At 34.3% G+C, this 21,223-nt stretch overlaps 1 protein-coding gene across 4 annotated transcripts in view; it reads left to right on the forward strand.

Annotated features, from left to right (window-relative positions):
* Window positions 1-20,585, forward strand: part of PDCD10 (programmed cell death 10) — a 37,870-nt gene extending 17,285 nt beyond the window's left edge. For all 4 annotated transcript variants that reach the window (XM_006183817.3, XM_032484853.1, XM_032484873.1 and 1 more), the window contains 6 exons: window positions 7,142-7,195; window positions 11,584-11,701; window positions 12,158-12,284; window positions 16,392-16,470; window positions 16,740-16,822; window positions 19,958-20,585. In XM_006183817.3, the coding sequence (XP_006183879.1) occupies window positions 7,142-7,195; window positions 11,584-11,701; window positions 12,158-12,284; window positions 16,392-16,470; window positions 16,740-16,822; window positions 19,958-20,039 (543 nt within the window). In that variant the 3' untranslated portion in view covers window positions 20,040-20,585. The remainder of the gene's footprint in view (window positions 1-7,141; window positions 7,196-11,583; window positions 11,702-12,157; window positions 12,285-16,391; window positions 16,471-16,739; window positions 16,823-19,957) is intronic.
* Window positions 20,586-21,223: the final 638 nt, after the last annotated feature.

Genomic DNA, 21,223 nt, shown 5'->3' on the forward strand with positions numbered 1-21,223 from the left:
AAAGTATGTAGAGAATTTTAGAACTGGAAGTTCTTTAGAGATAATTACTCCCTTCTTTTTAATAGTGGACTGAGGTCCTGATATGTGAAATTATTTTTCTGAAATACCTAGGATAAAGTCTAGGACTCCAAATTCAGTGGCTTTAGCCTTTTGTCTATTAAATTAGGTTGGTTGGTTTGTTTTGCTATTGTACTATTCTAATGAAAGCTATCAGTGGAGTTAACCTTATTGTTGCTACTAACTCCTGAAAGCTCTCACCGTTTGCTATGACGTTTCATCCCTTTTTGTGAAGTATTTATATTAGGGTAAGTTTCAGGGTTTCAAAACCATTTCTCCCACATTATTAGGTTTAATAATGTATTTGATGTATTTTATGGTCTTAAGTCTTGGGGACAGTAGAGAGTGATTCATCTTCTTCAACTTGAGAACCACAGACTTAGTTGCCATTTCAGACATACATTTTGGAATTTCAGATGCTGTCTATCAAATCATTTTGGGTTCAGTGAGCACAAGAAAATTCTAAACAGTGACTTGGGTAAAAAATTTCTTTCTTTACATAAAAAATTCTGGAGGTAAGTGGTTCAGGGCCAATAACATCAGAAACTCAGGTTCCTGTCTTCTGTCTCATCATCCCAGTGCTTGTCTTCCATTGTCAAGGTCATTTCAGCTTGTGAGATGGCTGCTGAAGCTCCATCCCTATGTCCTGAGTTGTTGTCTAGAAGGAGCCAAAAATGGAGCAAGGGGTGGGGTGTTACTTCCAGCTGATTCAGCCTCCTTTTTCAAAGTCCTGCGCAAGACTTCCATTTACATCTCATTGGCAAGAACTTAGATTTATAACCACACCTAGCTGCCAAGGAGGTTGGGAAATTTAGAAGTTTACTAAAGATGAAGCAAGTAGGAGGCATCTTTTGAAAAACCTGTCCCTGTTATCCTGCTACCCTGGTAGCATTGGAGGCGCTCTTTTAGGGGTAGTTGTACCATCTCTGGCAGCTACAGCCAACATGTCAGTAATTAATTTTACCATTTTTGTTCTAATACTTTACCCAGTCATTGTAAGACTAGTACAGTTTCTATTGGAAGCAAGTGCTTCATTGCTGATTAGTAAATATTTACTAAATGCCAACTATTTATTTGTTGAGTAGTCTGCTAGCGTCTAGAGATATGGAGGAAAAAAGGCAATATACTTCCTCTCATGAGTTATAGGGAACATAGATGTTTAAGCAAATAAATTATTAACTAATTATCCTTGTACCAGGTATGAGGTAAGGAGACAGTCACTGAAGGATAGGTGAGTGACCTATCTTAACATTTAGTGTTTGAACTTCTCAGGTTCTTCAAGAACCATTATGCCATTTCCACCCACAGGTGCTCCCTCTTTTCATGTCTGTGTAGCTAACTAACTCTGTAGGCTATTGGACCAAGTTGTTTGGGGGCATTTTCCATATTTATCTAGTATTTTAAGTCTTTACTTGAAGGGAGGGCAGTTTACATTACAGAACTTCAGTTTGATCATTTAGTTAATAAAGGAGGAATATTAGAGAAGCTTTTTTCCTAACAATTTGGGTGACCTTTTCCTACATATGATAAAATGATCTTATTTGAGTCTTGACTTTAGGAAACAGTTATATAGGATGTGGGGTTCTGGTAAAATGAACTGTTGGAATTAATAGTGATATACCTTTTCTAATTTTGTAATGTGTAAGAAAAATTAACTGGAAGAAAAAGAAATGGCTATGAATGGACTACTAAATCTCTTCCAGAAACTGAGCTCTAAAAACATATGTGAGTTAATGGGCCCAGAATTAGAACATATTGCCAAATGATTCATAGTTGTTTCAAGAACTAATTGTTAGATGTGAAATTTGAAAATGAAATGGCCTGATATGGCAGACTGAGAGATACTGTATCAAACTGTCAGAGTCTAATTCTCAGATTGAATTTACTGATCTAACATCATGCCATCAAGTTTTTTTTTTTAATAAAATACTAGCATTGTTCTCTAACATTCCAGTGTATTGTAGTATCTTAAATAAGATACCTAATCAGTTAAACATTAATATTTAACTAGTTCAAATATGGATTTTCCTATAATCTACTAATGGGGAAATTTAAGTTTAGTTTGGCTCTGTTTTTGTCTGCTTTGTAGATTTAAAGATAAAATAGATGTCAAGTTAATCTTACAGAAAATAACACCATAGTAGGGATGACGTTTTAATCTGAAGCTAAATGATTCACTGTATTTTGTCCAGAGTGTATTGTAAGAGTTAAGGAGCTCACGTATTCTCACCTTAATGTTACATTCATAAGAGTAACATTGGTAGTCTAGAAGACATTTTGCAGAACAGATTTTTAGATAGTAGGACATCCTTACACCTGGAGAAATTTTAGTACTGTTACTCCAGCTCACAAGGGAAAGTTATTTATGGCATTTTGGGAACTAGAAGCTTGCTAAACTTAATGAAGCTATGCCAAGATAGCTGAGAAGGAATAAGCTTCTTGTTTAATCAGCTGCTGCAGAGTTCAGAGTCCAAGTATATTGCATGTGTTGTAAATGTACTGTGAAATAGGTCTCCTGGTGGCATTGTGGAATAATGAGTTTATAGAAACCTCATGCCAAGTCTTAGATCAGGTTCTCATGTACTGTATTATTTTTTACTGATTCTTTGTATATATATGGAGGAGGAAAGATGTATGATTCAGTACTATATTCCAGGAAAAGACATGTATCTTCTTTTCCTATGACTTTTTAAAGGAATTTTTTAAGGTGAAATATAATTTTTCCTATTGAAAAGAAGAATCAACCTCAGATTTTGAGCTTAGTATATATACATCTGCACAACGAAGGCATTGGGTTTTACCTACAATCCCACCTTTCACTGATGATCAAAGTTAATATTTTGCATTTGAATTACTCCTCTGCCACTTACTACCCTGTATAATCTTGTCTTAGTTTCTTTATCTGCAAAATGAGGATTATCAGTATTTTACTTAATTCTCACAACTCTGTGAAATAATTGAGTTGATATATTGTAGTGCATAGAATAGTACTAATACTATATAATATTAGCTGTTTATTATTAAGGAGTTCTCCACATGATTTTCTGACAAAATTGTGATCATACCGTAAGAGTTTTGCACACTTGTAGGCAATGTTTTAGTAGAATATTTTTATACTAGTTAGATAGCTCTGCTTACCTTTTTGCCACGCAGCTTGGCAACTCCAGGAACTGATTCTTTGAGAACTAGTTATTGGACTTAGTACATCCAAAACAGATGATTGCATTTTGCCCTCTTTGTGGCTTCATAAAAGTTGACGGGTGGACTCTTATTCCACCTACTTCCGGCTTTTTTTTTTTTTTTTTTGACCTAACTCATCTCATTATCATTTGAATCATAGCAGGTGTGTGTGAAGTTTTTATTCTTGATTCAGTTTCACTCCTTTTAAAGACTATGATTAAGAATCTTCGTGGACGGAGGCTGAGAAGAAGGGAGAGGGCTGTCAGCATGGGGAAAACATGCCTGATTTTGAGGAAGCAGGATTTATAGACAGTTGCGAACCAACTAATGTATCTATTTTGACCTAAAAAAAACTTTCAAAAGATTTTATGGAAGATTCTGTAAAATTTGAGCAACCAAGGGGTTAAGTGGATTTTTAAATTATGGGTTTAAGAAACGGGCTTGATACTAGAAAATTAAGTATAGGAATGAACTGACATTTCTAGAGGGAGCAATACAATAAATGAGCTCTCTGTGGAATCAAAATTATGTATAAGCTTTTAAAATATTTTTATAAATGATCCAGAAAGTTAAGTTGGACAAGTTTGCAGTTAGTTAATAGTAAATGCTCTCGAAAGCTATGAAGAGTAAGTTGCAGGAGGAGCTCACACAGCTGCAAGTAGGCAGAATGTGAGGTTGGAGGTGAGACCTCAGCGCTAGGCTCACCCAGCTTGTCATTTCCCTCCAGTTGCACTGCCTTCTTTTTTAGGTGAGATGAGATGTTATGTGCCCTTTTCTCTCACTCTGATTCTGTTCTTTGTACTCTTTAAATGGTTACATGGAACTCCTACATGGCGGAGGCCCAGGGTACCTCTCCATGTCCCAGTGTCTGTTAATGCAAAATGTCATCATATGTCCCTTCCTTTTTCTTTGCATTCAGAATATGGTATATGCACTATCAAGTACCACTGAAAAATGATTGCACTAGCTCTTTAAACACAGCCTAGCCAAAGACCGTTATCCCAAAAGCTAGAGAAATTCTGGACTCATTAGTACAAGTATTGGAAACAAAGTAGAAGTTACTGTCTGCCCCAAGCTTACATAATACCACCATATGTTACCAACCCTGAAGAAGCCCTAAATGGGAGAACTGTCAAGGAAGATGATTTTTAAGGGGCCACACTCTTCCAAGGACCAGGTCAGATCTCATCTTTATACTTTTACTTTCTTCTTTAGCTGACTGTGATCCCATCAGTTTCCTTTAGCTGCTTACTTAAATTAATCTTCTGAGGTTCCAGGACTAGAGTCTGTTTCTTTGTCTCTCTCACATTGACTTCTCTCACATGGTAGAAATTCAGAAATATGTTGGTTCTTAAGTAGTTGAAGAGATTGAGTGATAGGGTAGTCTCCAGTTTGGAAGGATGAGTACAGGGAGGCAGGGTTGCTCTGGTGGCTTGTGTATGGGTTTTGGAGCCAGACGCATCTGGTACGAATCCTGTATTTACTTTTTACCTATTTTACATTGGGTATGTTTATGCAAACTGAGTTTCTTTCTCTGTAAAATGGAGATGATGGTAGCTAGTTACAGATTATGAGGATTAGAGATATTCTATAAAGTGAAGTCCATAATGTATATGTGCTCATTAGTAAGTGGTAACTGTTACTAGGATATTACCAGAACTTGATGCTGTCATGAAAGGTACAGATAAGGTGAACGTGATTTTATTATGAAATCATCTATCACATGTGAAAAGCCTAAAATAGAAGCATGTTTTAATAGGGAAAGTAAAAATATACCTTGCTACCTAAGTATTACAGGCTAAAATTATAGATTCAAGAACAATTTAGATAAATTTATGAGTGAATGATTAAGTTTCACTCAAAAAATACGTACGTGTCTATATACCTGCTACTCCCTGGGCAATGGGGATATCATGAGTAATAAAGCCTGATGGGTTTATTGCAAGGTGTGTGGGTACATATTGTACCCCAAAAACTACTCTCAGCAGAGTTCTGGTCAGGTACTTCACAGCTCACAGTTTCGATTTAGTAAGTTAGGTCTGACCTTCCTTTTTTCCTAGGGTGCACGTGTGTAATCTGAAATCTAGAGATGTTGTTGTCTATCTTGGCTGATTTTATAGTTCTTCACTGGCTTTCTGGGCCTCTTTTACTTGCCTTGACCCTTTTACATACCAGCCAGGGCAGTACAGAGTGAGTTAATAATGCTGACACTTGAAGGCACACCTCTGACTCAGACCTTTAACTTGTCGAAAGAGGTCAGAGTGTGGTGTAAACCCGAACAAGGAAATGGGTTCCTATCAGGGAGGAAACATTCATCCTGTCTGTCTGTCTCTGCCTCCCTTGCACAACAAGAACTTGAGATCGGAGGAGCACTGTTGTTATTTTAATCTTCAGAAGGATTCATTATGATTAAATGAATTCTGTGGAAGAAGAAAGTTTTAATTTTTGGAGATACACCTTCATTAATTTTATAAATTCCTTATTTAGTTTCTTCTTTGCTATTTTTGCCTACCTGGATCCCCTTGTGTCTTCCATTTTACCTACCAGGGCAATGTTAGATTTTACAAGATTTGTAGAAGCCAAATTAAATACTAAATTAAATGGTCCACTGTTTATTTTTGGAGATAAATTATTTATCTTGGCAGATTTTGTTGGCTTTTGCTTAAGGTGAGTAACTCTTAGGGAGGTAAGGTTCCTGGCATTTCTGTCTTGTTTAGAAAATAAATTGATTTAAACTGTTGGAGATTTATTTTATATATATATATACATATATATGTGTGTGTGTATATATGCATACACACACACACGTGTGTGTGTGTGTGTGTCATTTATAAAGGAAAATTTATATTTTCACTGCCTTAAGGGATTGAAAGGAATATTTATTGCATAATGTGATATATAACTATAAGATTTTTGTAGAAATATTCCATTTGCATAAAAATCTATGAAGGTTACATTGTTTTTGAACATTTAATATTGTCCCAAATGGAAAATATGTATGTTGAGGTTTATTAAGTTAACTGACCTAATTCTTAGGGACTATAGAAATCCAATTTTAACTGAAGCTAATTATTTTAAGCCTGGTAGTTAACTCTTTAATAAATGGAGTTATTTCTGTGAAACTGTATGCCTTCTGTAGCTCATAGAAGAGCAAATTAAATGGTGTCTAATAAGGACATTTATCTTTCAGAATTGTAAACCTTACACATTTGATATAAAAATTAAATGCATTTGGATTGAACTTTTGATTCAGGATTTTAGGTAACCATTTTTTAATCCTGATGAAAAATAGAGGACAGATACAAGCATCTCTAAAATCCATGTGATCCAGTCTTCAATTTGAGTATCAAACCTTTTATCAGTACTATTTGCTAGTTAATAAAAAAGACTAATCTCAGTTTAATCCCTGACTGAGGGGATTGTAAATACGCATTTAAAAAGGAGTAAGATAGTAAACATACCACAAAGAATCTTAAATAATAAATATTTTCTTTGTGTTCCATCATTTTATATTCAGTACACATAATTTACCATGTATTTGCAACAGAACATTGAGAGTTAATCTTGAACCCTCCTTATTTTCAAAAACTTAAGTAAATATGTTTATTTTTTCTGTAGGGACTTACTTTGTATTGTGATTGTCTGAAAATAAATCTATCTTTAAGGTAGAGTATCTTTTTTTTTAAAGGAATAAATAAAGGACTGATAACAGTTTTTCATGGTTTCTAATGAAAATTATAGGTAGCTTGTCTATTGAAGAATTACAGTGCTTTAGAATTATTAGCAAGTATTTTGGTTAACTGAATGATGGATGTATCAGTGTGATTACTACAGAATGGAATATCAGAAATATGCTTTCTCCAAGAAAATTTATATTAATAATGATTTAAAATTTTTATTGCAGCTAGAACGAGTAAATCTGTCTGCAGCTCAGACACTGAGAGCAGCTTTCATCAAGGTAAGGCACAGATAATTTATTATGATGATTAAAATATATGTTATGTATAAATCTAACTACCATGTGATAATTGCATTTTGTTTTGTTTTTTGGGCTAGTGAAAACCTTTTCCGCTATCTTGTACCTGTTTTAGAGTACCCTTTAAAGTTTAAAACACTTCCAAGCTAGAACAAGTGCTTTCCTTAGCATTCAGCTTTTCATCACCTTGTGCTTTTGAAACTGACTTCTTTAGTTCTCTCTTTAGCTTTAGAGTATATTTTTAAATTCTTTTTAATTTGATTTATTAAAAACTTTAATAAAATTATAACTCAAAAGAATTTCTTTGTATTGTTTAAGTATATAACATAAGTATAAAATAGTGTTTTTAGCAGGAAAATAAGACCACTCTGTACGTCAGATTAAGGATATTTGAGAATATACAGCTGAATCACTCATAATGAATTATTGTCTTTAGACCTAAGGTGTTCAGTTGATAATCACTAGCCACTTGCTGCTGTTGCCCACTTAAAATATGGCAAGTTCAAATTAAGTTGTACTCCAAGTATAAAATACACACCAGATTTTGAAGATGAGTACCAAAAAAAAAAAAAATGTAAGCAAACAGTAGTAAATATTATGTTGATTACATGTTGAAATGATAGTTTTTTGGGTATACTCTTGAAATAATTTCATGTGTTTTTTCTTTTTGCTTTTTTAATGTGGCTACTAAAAATTTTAACATTACATAAGCTTGTAATTGTTTCTTACATAGTATTTCTTTTGGACACCCCTACTCTGTGTGTTGGGTGCAGTCTTTCATATAAAACTTAATCCACCCCATTCTAAATACATATCAAGGTGCCCCAAATTTTCATTTTTATTTGCTTTTTGTATGTTTGCTCCCATCAGTAGCTAAAACAGCTTATATTTTAATGTTTAAGTCTAGAATAAATTTATACTTGAGTTTCATTGGAGTTGAAACTATAAACCCATCCAGCTTGACTTCTTTTTATGGCAAAGATTAGTTTATTGATACCACTCTTAACTGGTAGCATAAATAATGTCACTAGCCATCTGCCTTATTTCACCATAAGAAATTACATTGTGTGTGTTGGATAAGAGCTATTTTGATGTGTTTAATACTCTAAAATGCAGTGCCTGTGTTACACATACATACTAATTTCATTAAAATACATCCGGCCAAATCATTGGGTTAATGAAGAGAATCAGTGAAGCAACACCATCATTAGTGTTTTTCTTTTTTTCCCTCTTCTTCTTTTCATTAAGTATCAGTGTGGTTCTGAATGGTATACTTGGTCATTAGGGAGGCATGGTGGGGACTATTTTAAGTGTCTTTGTGGCCAAAGAGGGAAAAGTAATCTATTGCACAATGTAGTATCAGTAAGGCAAAAGTCAGCTTTTCTGATACCAAGAACAGAAAAAGTTCTCCTGTGTATCCTCATAAAGAGGACCCTCTCTGAAGTAGAAGATGGTATATACTCAGTGACATTCATAAAAGAGACAAAATAATGAATTTCATGAAATTTTTTCTTGTAATATCCTTTTAAATAAGCTGATGTTTTAACTCTAAAGTATAGTTAAAAAGCAAGCAGTGTGTTTAAAGTATGTGACTATGATAGATCTGGTTTAATAAATGGATAAATTTATCCATGGCCCTGATTCTTAATTGAGGATAGTGAAAGTTATTCAGAGGAAAACATATTAGTTTTGCATTGATTTATTCTTAATTGCTGTATTTAATTTATTAAATTTTAAATGATTTTAAAGGAGGGTATGCAATAAAAAGAGGAAGATTTTTGTGTTTTTTCAACTACAACTTTAATCTGAAAAAGATTTTGAAAGCCTTGCCCAGCCACATATATTTCTCCTTATTTCCAGTTCTTGATCCACAACAACAGTGATATTTACCAAGCTTAAATATCTATTTTTATTTGGAAAAAAAGGATTAAAATAATTTTTCTCAAGATAAAACACTAGTGAATATTACCCTTTATGATACCTATTTTGCTGTTGATTCCTTTCCCCTCTGGCGGTTCTGATAGTGTTGAGACAAGTGGATGTTACTGCCCTTGGGATAGTTTTCTCTCACTGTTGGATTCTTCATAAAAGTTGAACATCCACAGAGTTTAAGGTTGTATTCTGAGGAAAACCTTTGAGGTATAGATAGTCTCTGATTTAAGGATGGTTATATATGTTTTGTCAACCAGGGTCGTTGGTTAAATTTATGGACTTTAAAAGAAAAAACAGCTTAACTAGGACTTCAACCAGAAGATGCTGCACTGTTGTTTCCAAAGTTTGTGTTGAGGTACCCTGGAACCCCTCAGCAAACTCAGAGGGATGTCATGAAATATTTTAAAATTTAAAGGAACACAGTGATATTCAACATCAGGTTGACACTGAGTAAACTACTAGTTTGAGATAGTTTGCAGGTTGAACATACTGGGTTGGGCTACATTCCTTTCGATGATATCATGTCTTTGTGAAGCTAGACTTTTGGCCACTGCTGTTGGGAAAATCAGTGTACAATAGGAAACAAGAGTAAAAGGCTTCAATCTAATTCCAGCATTTGAGAAATTGTGCAATGCCCCACAGGCGCACACATCTCATGATGGTTATTTAAGAATGAAATAAAATATTCTCTTGCAATTTATATATTTTTAAAGGCTACTGTTTCGTTAGGACATAAGTACTTACTACTTACTAAATTGTTTGAACTTTATACGCAGCACTGTTAGGTATTTCTTTTGGCAGTAAGAGCACTGTGAACTGAGAAAGGTGAGATTTCTCTAATGCTCCAGCTTGGGCATTTTGGGGTTCCAAGTGAACTCGGTACTGAAAACATTATTCTCAGGCTTTCATTCTTTCATTTCTTATAACTTAACCAAAGACACTTTTTTTGTTGTTGTTGGCATTCTCTGGAATCACGTAGAGAGTGCTCCCCTGCTTCCCAAGGTAATTAATTATGTAGGTAGATTTAATGCTACTTAGGGAGAATAAACCACTGTCACCAAATACTAGCATGTTTAAATAGTGTACTGTATATAATTTTGTGGCAGTTTGCCAAACAAGTAATATTGACACCACCTAAAGCCATGTTTGTGTAGGTTTTTTTTTAAAGGCAACTCTTATTTATTAAAATAGATTCTATCTTAAATGTATTCATGGAAGGAAGAATCAAAACAGGTTATAAAAGAAATGGAATTCAGAAGGACACTATTGTTATTAATCATCTATCAAAATGATTTTCCTGTATAGCATTTGACAGCAGTTAAAATGATCCCAGGATTGAGATAAATGTGTGTATTTTCTTTTCTCATTTCATTCCACAACTTTTCAGTTTTTCATACTTGAAATCTAATGAGAAACAAGATGTTATAATGGAAAGAGCAGTAGGAACAGAGGAAGCTGGATCTGCAGTGATACCAGAATGGAATTGAGGAGGCAGAAGTTAAACATACTTGGCACATAAGGAAGCAAATAGATTGCCATCCGATAGATCATAAATTGTGTTTCTATTTGCTGTTTGGTATCAAGGCAAAACAGATAGGAAATTATCAGCATAATGATTAGAATTGGCAGGCATCCTAGAAGAAACTAAGACTGATTACAAAATTTTTTTAAATAATAAAATGGGGCAGAATTACTAGGGAAAACCAAAATCTTGAAAATTAACTATGGTAAACTCAAAGCTCTTTATGCTCAGTCTTGAAATGACTAGGAGATTTTAGTGCCGCAGGGAGTATAAGTAACATAGAACCAATGCAGGCTCATTAGTGAAACGAGCTCAGGAGGTAGTAAAAGGATTAATGATGTTCTGAAAACTAGTGAAGGAGGTATTTTTGCTGCAAAAATAAAATGGGAAATGAAAATCATTGTGTGGGAAGGTGTTTAAGGAGTCATATAGCTTCAGTAAAACCTCCAAAAGAAATCCTGTTTTTCCTGATATTCTGTTAATTTAAATGCAAAGAATCTGCCCCCAAAAAAGGTGAGATGAATTATTGCTTGATTCTCAAGTTGAACTATTACTTAATGAAAAAAAAGCTACAAATACTCAGTGTCTTTAAACTCCTGAAAAAAGTAATGGAAAAATTACAAATATATGTATACTCTATTTCTATCTTTGTTATCAGTTTGATGGGAGGAATGTAAAGGAGAAGTAGGAAATGTTAAGTATTTTATGTTCAAATGGGAAATATACTTCGCTATAATAAAAGGTCATAGATGCACAAGCTCTAACCAAACATAAATAGATACCATCACAACACCTGCCCTTATTTATATAAGTTGATCAGTTTAAGAAGGTGCCAAACAGGTTTTAAACTTATGCTTTGGCTTTAAAATGCTGGCTTAGTTTCTATATTTCAAAACTAGCCTTCTCTTTCTTATAGGCTGAAAAAGAAAATCCAGGACTCACACAAGACATCATTATGAAAATTTTAGAGAAAAAAAGTGTAGAAGTCAACTTCACAGAGTCCCTTCTTCGAATGGCAGCTGATGATGTAGAAGGTAATCAGGAATAGTCTTCTTTAGTTTTCATACCATTGTTGAAATGCTCTTCCTCCAAATTCTATTTGATAAAAGGGCCTTCCTCTGCTCCCCTCCCCTTTTCTTTCCTCCCCCCCTTCCTTATTATTGCTATTATTATTGTCTTGAAAGGGGGGGGGGACTATGTCAAATAGAAATGTAGTTCTTGCTTTTTGTTTTGTATTTGTCAAATTGAACTACACAAGTAAAGCATTTGTATATAGTGCATGCTATAATTTTTTCCCTATTAATATGTTTGATGAGTTCTAGTTTTACCAAGAGACAAGCTCTATGGGATGGATGATTATTTTATTTTGTTTTGACTTTGTGCAAGTAGCAGTTTGAAAGTAATGAGGGCTTTTTTGGTTTGGGTTTTGTTTTTTTTTTTTTAACTTTCGTAGAGCATGATTTTTTTTTATTATGTATTTATTTTATCAGAATATATGATTGAACGACCAGAGCCAGAATTCCAGGACCTAAATGAAAAGGCACGAGCACTTAAACAGATTCTCAGTAAGATTCCAGATGAGATCAATGACAGAGTGAGGTTTCTGCAGACAATCAAGTAAGTAACTTTCTTTAACAATTTTTATAATGTGAAGAAGGAAGACAGTTAACTGTTTATGGATTTTTATTTTTAGTTTGATGTAAACTAATATATAAACATGTTTGGCCCATAAAAAGATCAATTGTCAGTGATCTCGAACACAGCCATTTAAACACTTTATTTCTAGAACTTTCAAATAATTTAAGTTTAATTTATTTTGATGGTCACCTGCTGCATTTCTATCGCTTGGTTTGAACCTAAGCTATAGACTCCAGGGACTTGTCTGCAGCTTCCCAGCTATAGATTCATAATGTTGATCTAATCTGCTGACTAGGAAGAAAGTTTCTGCTGTCTGGAGGAAGTGTGATAAGGGACATTCCCACGTATCGGGTGCCAGCAGGCAGGAGGGACAGCAGCAGGGCAGTTGAAGCTGGAATGAAGATGGTAGGCCCAGCGCCCTCTTCCTGTCATTTTGATACCCTCTTTCCACTCGAGGACGTCCCAGGGCACCTCTGCTAAAGCCAGTGTGGCTGTACAGAGATACACTTTGAAATCCACTTTATTCACAGTCGCATTTTAATCATAAGGAAATTGAGGTCAAGAGCCTCAGCGTCTTGTCCCTAGTTATTGACAGAGGTTCAGTCAGGGTCTTGTCTCGTTTAGGGAGGTGGCAGGAATAATATTTCAGTTCTGTCTTCTGGAGTGTACTCAGCACAGCCGAGTTAAGATTGTTGGCAATTTAAATTTATTTCTATCCAGTTTGGGACAGATAGTTTGTCATGGCAAGTTTGTTGGTCATGCGTATTGTTTCTGAGACTGAAATTCAGCCATTTATGCTAGCATGGATGGCTGAGGTGCAGCACTGATAGATATCGATACATTCTGATACGTTGTTGCCACCGTTAATTACTTAATGAAAGGGTGGATAAAATTGCACCAAATAAAAAGCAGTGTATCCTTCAGCCACAACATAGTATTCAGTTACTATTTTTCTTTAAAATAGTTTACTTTCTCATATTTAAGGTAGATACCCTCTTCTTTCATTTATTTCAACAGTATTTTTCAATAAGCATGTATCAAATACCTACTAAACCAAGTACTGTACAAAATACTATACATTATATTCAAGTAGAGAAGATTCCTGTCAGCTAACAAATCCCAGGTATTTTTGTATATATGAGCAGACCTAGGTTTGAATGTCCATTCCAACAGTTAGCTGTGTGACCTTGGATAAGATGCTTATTAGCTTCTGTGACTCTGGTTTCTGCCTGTGAAGATGAGGATAGTGGTTGTGAGATTTGAAAGACATGATACATATAAGGTGCCTCGCACAGAACCTAGCATGCACTCACAGCACATAAAGTATTGTAAAATAAGTTTTTTCCCCTCTGTAGAGTTGATCAGGAAAATGATCCAGCAAACAAATATTTTAAAGTACTTTTGATTAATGCATGTTTTTGTTTGGCTACATTTGAGCTTATGCAAATATTTTATAAAATTAATTCATGTGATTTTTTTAAAAGGATGATACATTCCAGTTCATGACTATTGGAAAATGGTGATTTAATAGACCAGAAAGCTATGCATTTATTTATTTACTCTTTATAATCTATATTTGCATATTCTTGGGTGAAAATTTACAGGGTTTGGTTTTAATCATGGCCTCAAAATAGCTTTTCCAGAGGTGTCCAGTTTAGACCAGTCTAAACATACAGCAGAGGAATTACCTTCCTGTAGAGTGTTTGCATGAACATACATTAGACAAATTCAGGTTGACACGATTAGGCGCTCTGCTGTTCTTGCAGTTTTTTGATGAGATGTGTTACGTGTCTTTTGCCTTCTGTTATCCTCTCTTTCAGTATATGTTTCCCCAAAGTTGCCCGACTAAATACCTGCAAGTTGCTAGAATTCCTTCCTACTGTACCCATGCTACATGTCCGTTATCACAGAATCCATTAACTCCACACTCTGCCTGTAATTACTCTAGTTATTTTACCCCCAGGTTTCCCCCAGTTCTTTAGGTGTTTAATTGTCTGATGTATTTTGTGTGTGTGTGTGTGTGTGTGTGTGTGTGTGTGTGTGTGTGTGTGTGTGTGCGTGCTGGTATTTTCTCTTGTAAGGAACAAAAATTTAACTTCCCTGGTGTCATAAATGAAAGTGCTGTTCTGTGTGTATACAAGTCACATGATACTTGACGTAAATGGCTGCAGCGTGTTTTAGAGAAGGCCGGGCCTAGGGACAGGTAGCCTTGGTCGTTATAAAACTCTGTGGCAGATAGTGGAGCAAAGCTTAGCTCTGGGCTCTGGGTTCCCAAACAGTGGTTTCAAAACCTGTTTCATCACTACAGTGACTGGGGAGCTTTTTTCCCTTTTTTTTTTAAAGGACAGGTTCCTAATGTTCATTAGAGTACACCACAAAGTATGGTTGTGCACAAACAGCTGTCTGGTCACTGGAATTTGCTTCATTATATTCCTTTTAAATAAGCTTCCTGTGGGTTTGAAGAATCTTTCGTATTCAGAGATTTGACATTTTTGTTTGTTGAAATTTAAATTTTTCTCACATAATAGAATGGTCATATGACACTGCTTTTTAAAAACATTAGGGAACTTATGTCCATCAGGGGAATAGTGAAGGATTCAACTTTCTTGAAAACATAAATGAAAGGAGTAGTTAATCTAATTTAAAACTGTTAGTACTGAAGTAGAGACAAAAAAACAAAAAAGAATGAAGAGATGTCATTTCCATGTAAAATTTATTGTCCTTGTTTGAATATCTAATGTTCTAATGTTTTAGCCTGCTATCAATGTTTGACATACAGGCAGTAATAAAGAAATATTTATTGAAATATTTAGTAAAAATGTCATTTTTGCTTCAGAATGGTATACCAAAATCCTGTAGATTTGTAATTTTTAGAATTTCCATATACTTATTTACTAGAAATAAGCTATGAAACACACACACACACACACACACACACACACACACACACACACGAGTCTGGATGCGGAGCACTTTGGTTTTCTTTCAGTAGGAAAGCTGAACTGTTTTAGGTACGAAATAACTGAAATCTGACATTTGTGATTAAAAAGTAGGTAATAAAAGATTATGTTTGGTGTGGTCAGATTGATGTTTCACTAATTTGTATCTTCCCACTTGCTTTGCATCTGAGCAGCAAGTTTTTGTGGCAAATAACAGCTAAGAGAATGGATGTGAAAAAGAGAAGATTTGCCTTAGAGAATGAGAGGCTATTTGACAATGCAGAATTGCATTAAGTACAGTTTGCCAAAAAATTGCTGTGAAGTTAGAACATGGAAATTGAAAAGGGCATAGATATAAAAGACAGAAGAATTCAGAAAAAATGGTTCATGGATGAGAATAGTCATCCCGAATGAGAACTACTGGTTTCTTCTCTCTCTTTAGAAAGGGGAGAGAGTGCTGGCACATACAGTCAAAGGATTGTTGGGAAGTTTCGAGTAGAAGAATATTCTGATATTATCTCTCCCAGAAATTTAAATATATTTTCTAAAGGAAATAGTGATGGGCAGCAAAGATTTGAAGGAGGAGGATACACAGTTGTCAGCTAGAAGGTAGATAAATGTGTCTTCTTAGAGAATATTTTATATCCGAGGAAATATCCAAGGAAACTTTTAAACATCGAGGAAATATTTTAAACATCGAAATTATCAGGTAAATAACTTGAAGTATTTAAATACAGAAATGAGTGACATGTAATAGGAAAATTTCATGCAATTGTTCATGAGAGAGCCAAAGTGGATAATATAGTTGCTTAAATTCACCTGCATGAGCCAGAGAAAGGAAAAAATCATAGCAGGAAAAGAAGAGACTCAGAGGTATTTTCTTACAAATTTGAGTAAGCAATGCTGAATAAAGTGTTACTGATTTGGGGGAGTTAGTGTTAGTTGTGCAGTGTTTTGTCAGCCATGCAAGAGATGGTGTCACAGAAGGGCCCAGGCCAAACCCCCACTCAACCAGCCAGTCAAGTATTTGTGCTTGAAGCAGTGTTCATGTGCTAATTAACAGTGTAGTATTTTTTAAAAATACATATACAAACTTCTTTCAAATGTAACTGATTTTAAGAAGATTCTTTTTTTCCATACCCAACAGGGATATAGCTAGTGCAATAAAAGAACTTCTTGATACAGTGAACAATGTCTTCAAGAAATATCAGTACCAGAACCGCAGGGTAAGTTCAGCAGAAACCTTACAAGCTGCCTCCCTTGGTGTTGGTTTACACCTACTTGCTTTATTGAATTAAATACTGACAGTTTGATTATTGGGAAGAGTTTTGTATCATTAACCACTGGATTTGTCCTTAAATTTAAATATGCTATAATGCTTATTTGTAATACAAGGTCCATGCATATTCTGTGTAATATCCTGTCTTTGACTTTGGCTTTTGTTATTTCTCTTTTCTTACTTAGTATTTTTTTTTTATTAATTTGATGTCTGTAGGCACTTGAACACCAAAAGAAAGAATTTGTAAAGTACTCCAAAAGTTTCAGTGATACTCTGAAAACCTATTTTAAAGATGGCAAGTAAGTATTGTCATTTATCACCCTTTTCTTCTAAAATTAGATAAATTATATTGTTTTATATGATATTAAAACTATATAAGTTAAACCCTTTGACTGTATTACTAATACTCAAGTCAACTACTAAGGTAGACTATTAAAAATATAAAGTTAGTGGTTGATAATCCAGCCATAACTCTAGTCTGAAGCAGGAGTTGGCAAGACTTTTTCTGAAAAGAAACAGACGGCAAGTATTTTTGACTTGGTGGGCTTGTTGCAGCTTGACCTCAGCTGTTGCAGTGCAGAAGCAGCCATAGGCAACAGGGAATCCAGTGGGCATGTGTCCTAATAAAACCTTATTTATGGACACTGAAATTTGAATTGTGTAGTCACATATTTTGATTTTTTTTTTTTTCTAATTTTAACTATTTAAAAGTGTAAAGGTATTCTTAGGTTGCAGGCCATACAGAACTACCGCAAGGGAGATTTGGCTTACTGCCTGCTTTATCAACCCCTAAAGCAGTGATGCTCAAACTTTAGTAGCATCAGAATCACGTGAAGGGTTTATGACAGTCATTGTGGGTGCCACCCAGAGTTTCTGTTTCTGTAGGTCTAGGACGGGCCCAAGAATTTGCATTTCTAAGAAGTTTCCAGATGTTGCGGATGCTGCAGGTCTGTTAAGAACTGCTGCACCGGAGTTTGAACAATGGTTCTCAATCCTGTTTGCACGTGAAAATCGCCTGGGTTCAGTGTTTAAAATGCCAGTATCTTGGCCCCACCTTCAGAGATTCTGATTCCATTGCTTTGGAGGGGGGCCAGGGCTCAGGTGTTGTCACAGTGCTTCATGCGATTTTAAACTGCTGCAGATGGTTGTGACCCACTGTCCTGGAAGGAGGGAGGCTTTCTGTAAGACAGGAAGTTTACTAAAAAGGTAAACTGGACATTATTTTTTAAATTTACTTACAGTTGGCTGTAGAATACTCTAGAAAACCGAGAAATTGTATGTGTTTGTACATATGATACACACGTACATATGATGTATAAGCTGATAAAAGGCTGTCTTCATTGTACCTTGTATACTGTATATGTTGTGTACTTCTGTATTCAGTATACTGTGTACCTTAAATAGAAAGCTGGTAATTTTGTGGATAAGGCCATTTTCTAATAGTGCTTTAAGTCAGAAAAATAAATAGTGATTATTTCAGCTATGATTGACAGGGACCTCTAACAATCTGTCTCACCATTGAAATTTTAAGATCCTTCAATCTATGGCAAACTATTACAATATTATTGTAGTAATATTAAAAAATAATAAAAATATATTAGAATGGTTCATGAATTTTCAGTTATTTTAATAGTTCAAACAGGTTGAAATATTAACATTTGTATTATAAATTAAAGATATTGAGCTAAATACTATTAATGATTTTGTGTTGTTCCATACTATTCAGGTTGTCTAGAGAAAATGTTCCTTGACTTAGTTTGATAAACTAGCAGGTGTGTTCTGAAAATAAACTTACATCTGTTTTTCTTGGTCTCCTCTGCTAAACCCTAATACCCAAAACACATTAAAAAAAAATTACCTGATGGGATTATTTCTAATTCTGATTAAGAACTATCGTGGAATAAGCATATTAAAAGGTAGACCTTCATTTAGAACCTACTTTTCATTAATCTGAAATTATTTACTCTCATTCCTGTTTGTACATTAAAATGACTTGGGTTCAGTGCCTTGGTCCCAAAGGTATTTTTAACAGTTTAAACAGGTGTATGGATTATTCAGGCTCCCTGCTACTACTTTTTCTCCATTCAGCAGCTTCTTTAAATTACAATTATTTATGTTTAAATAATGTGCCACAAGTTTTGTGCCTGTTTCCTCAAAACTGAAAATTACTAATAGATCCTAATCTTTGAGCCATCTTGCAATAGGAGGATGCATTTGTATTGATTCAGCTAATTCATTCTAGTCTCCTCTTTTTGAGGAATGTCTAGGATGAAGATATAGTCGACCCTTTGTATCCACAGGTTCTGCATCCCTGGATTCAGCCAACTGCAGATTGAAAATACTTGGGGGCAAAAAATTCCAGAAAGTTCCATAGCATTTATATTGTATTTACAACTATTTGCATACCATTTACATTGTATTAGGCATTACAGGTAACCTAGAGATTGTTAAAAGTACACAGGAGGATGCGTGTAAATTATATACAAATACTGCACCATTTTATATAAGGGACTTGAGCATCCACAGATTTTGATTCCTGGAAACAGTCTCTCTCGGATACCTAGGGCTTCAGCTTCATGTGCAAGTCACATGAAAATGGGCTGATAGGAAATGTGGTGCAGCACAAAGTAATATTTAAGAACATATCTTTATATATTGTCAGCTCCTAAATTTTGAAACCATGTGATTATTTTGCATTAAAAATATTAATTCTTTTTTTAAAGGTTTTGTCATGTTTATTTTTATTTATTTATTTTCTGGGGAAAAGTAATTAGGTTTCTTTCTTTCCTTATTTTGATGGAGGTGCTGAAGATTGAACCCAGGACCTCATGCATGCTAGATATGCACCCTACCACTGAGCTATATGCTCCCCCCTAAAAGTATATTAATTCTAAGAGTGATTTAAAATTCTCAGATTTTTTTTTTTGAAAGAAGATAATAAATTGGAATGGATCAGATTAGAAATAATAAGCTTTGTCTTAAGTATTCATCATGCCCATTAAGTATTCATCATGCCCATTGATATACAGATTTTGAAACTGAGTTAATATTTTAGCAGATTTTATTTTGGTAACTTCTGTGAAACCACAGCTGGAGACCACATTTGAATCCTTTTCATTGTCCACTTATTTGTTCGACCTGTAAATAAACTCTGGTTGTTGGGGCACCACCCATCATTAGCAGCCCACCAACACTTTATTGCCAGCTAGAACCACCAGGGGGCAGTAGTTCCTAGATAGTTTCAAATGGATGCAGGACCATCCAGTTTGAAGCTGGAGTAAAAGTTAGGATACTCAATACTAATTTGCCCCCCCCCTTTTTTTTCCCCTAAATTGACTTTATTGCTACTGTTGGTAGGGCATTTTAACTATAAATATTTTTAAACGATGAATTTTTTAGATAAAATTAATGCTTGTTCTTTTTTTTTTAAACAGGGCAATAAATGTGTTCATAAGTGCCAACCGACTAATTCATCAAACCAACTTGATACTTCAGACCTTCAAAACTGTGGCCTGAAAGTTGTATATGTTAAGAGATGTACTTCTCAGTGGCAGTATTGGACTGCCTTTATCTGTAAATTTTAAAGTTTGACTGTATAAATTATCAGTCCCTCCTGAAGGGATCTAATCCAGGATGTTGAATGGGATTATTGCCATCTTACACCATATTTTTGTAAAATGTAGCTTACTCATAATCTCACACTGAAGATTTTGCATCACTTTTGCTATTATCATTCTTTTAAGAATTATAAGCCAAAAGAATTTACGCCTTAATGTGTCATTATATAACATTCCTTAAAAGAATTGTAAATATTGGTGTTTGTTTCTGACATTTTAACTTGAAAGCGATATGCTGCAAGATAATGTATTTAACAATATTTGGTGGCAAATATTCAATAAATAGTTTACATCTGTTAAACAATTTCTTTACTTGAAAAACTGCATATATATATGTGAATATATATATGATCAGAAGACCAAGACGACTTGGTGTAATGTCTAAAGAACTTCTAACCGGAGCTTATTAGCAGTTTATCAGATAATAAAGAAACAAGAATTCCTATTTTTTTGTCCTTAATCACTCTGGGCAAAAAGTAGTTAACGGAAATATTTTTGTTAGTTATTATATTTGAGGTACTGAGTATTTTTCCAACTTTTGTTTTAAGAGACTTATGAGAAGGTGGCAATTTATAGTGTCTTCAACACTATACTGCCACTTTAACTCTATGACATTGTAAAGTTAAGTCTTTCTGGTGTGCTGGGCCCAAATAAGCTTTGCACCTTTTTTCCATAAATAACCACAACTAATAATAATTTCAAGCTATACCAATGGTAGTTGGTTTGAACTTGTCATGAGGGTTCATGATTTACATACACTTTAAATATGTACAGTTTTGTTTCACCATAGAGAAGTTTTAAGGAAAATTAATTATGTATCAAGTATTCATGTTAAGTGATTTCATTTTTCAATTATGATAAAAAATAAAGGAAAAATTTAGAATTTGCTTATCTTTTATAAAGATTTTAAATGTTAAACTAAATTTCTGTTGGCAATATAGGTTTTTTTGCTATAATGCAATTTATTTTTTAAATTGTTTTCTCCCATTTTAAGAAATAGACTTTAAAGAATTGCTGTCAGTAGCAACATAAAAGGAAATCATTCTGTTAGATATAAACAGGAACTATGTTGAAAGAAGCAAA

Source organism: Camelus ferus, chromosome 1, assembly GCF_009834535.1.
Source record: "Camelus ferus isolate YT-003-E chromosome 1, BCGSAC_Cfer_1.0, whole genome shotgun sequence".
Taxonomy (NCBI): Eukaryota; Metazoa; Chordata; class Mammalia; order Artiodactyla; family Camelidae; genus Camelus; species Camelus ferus.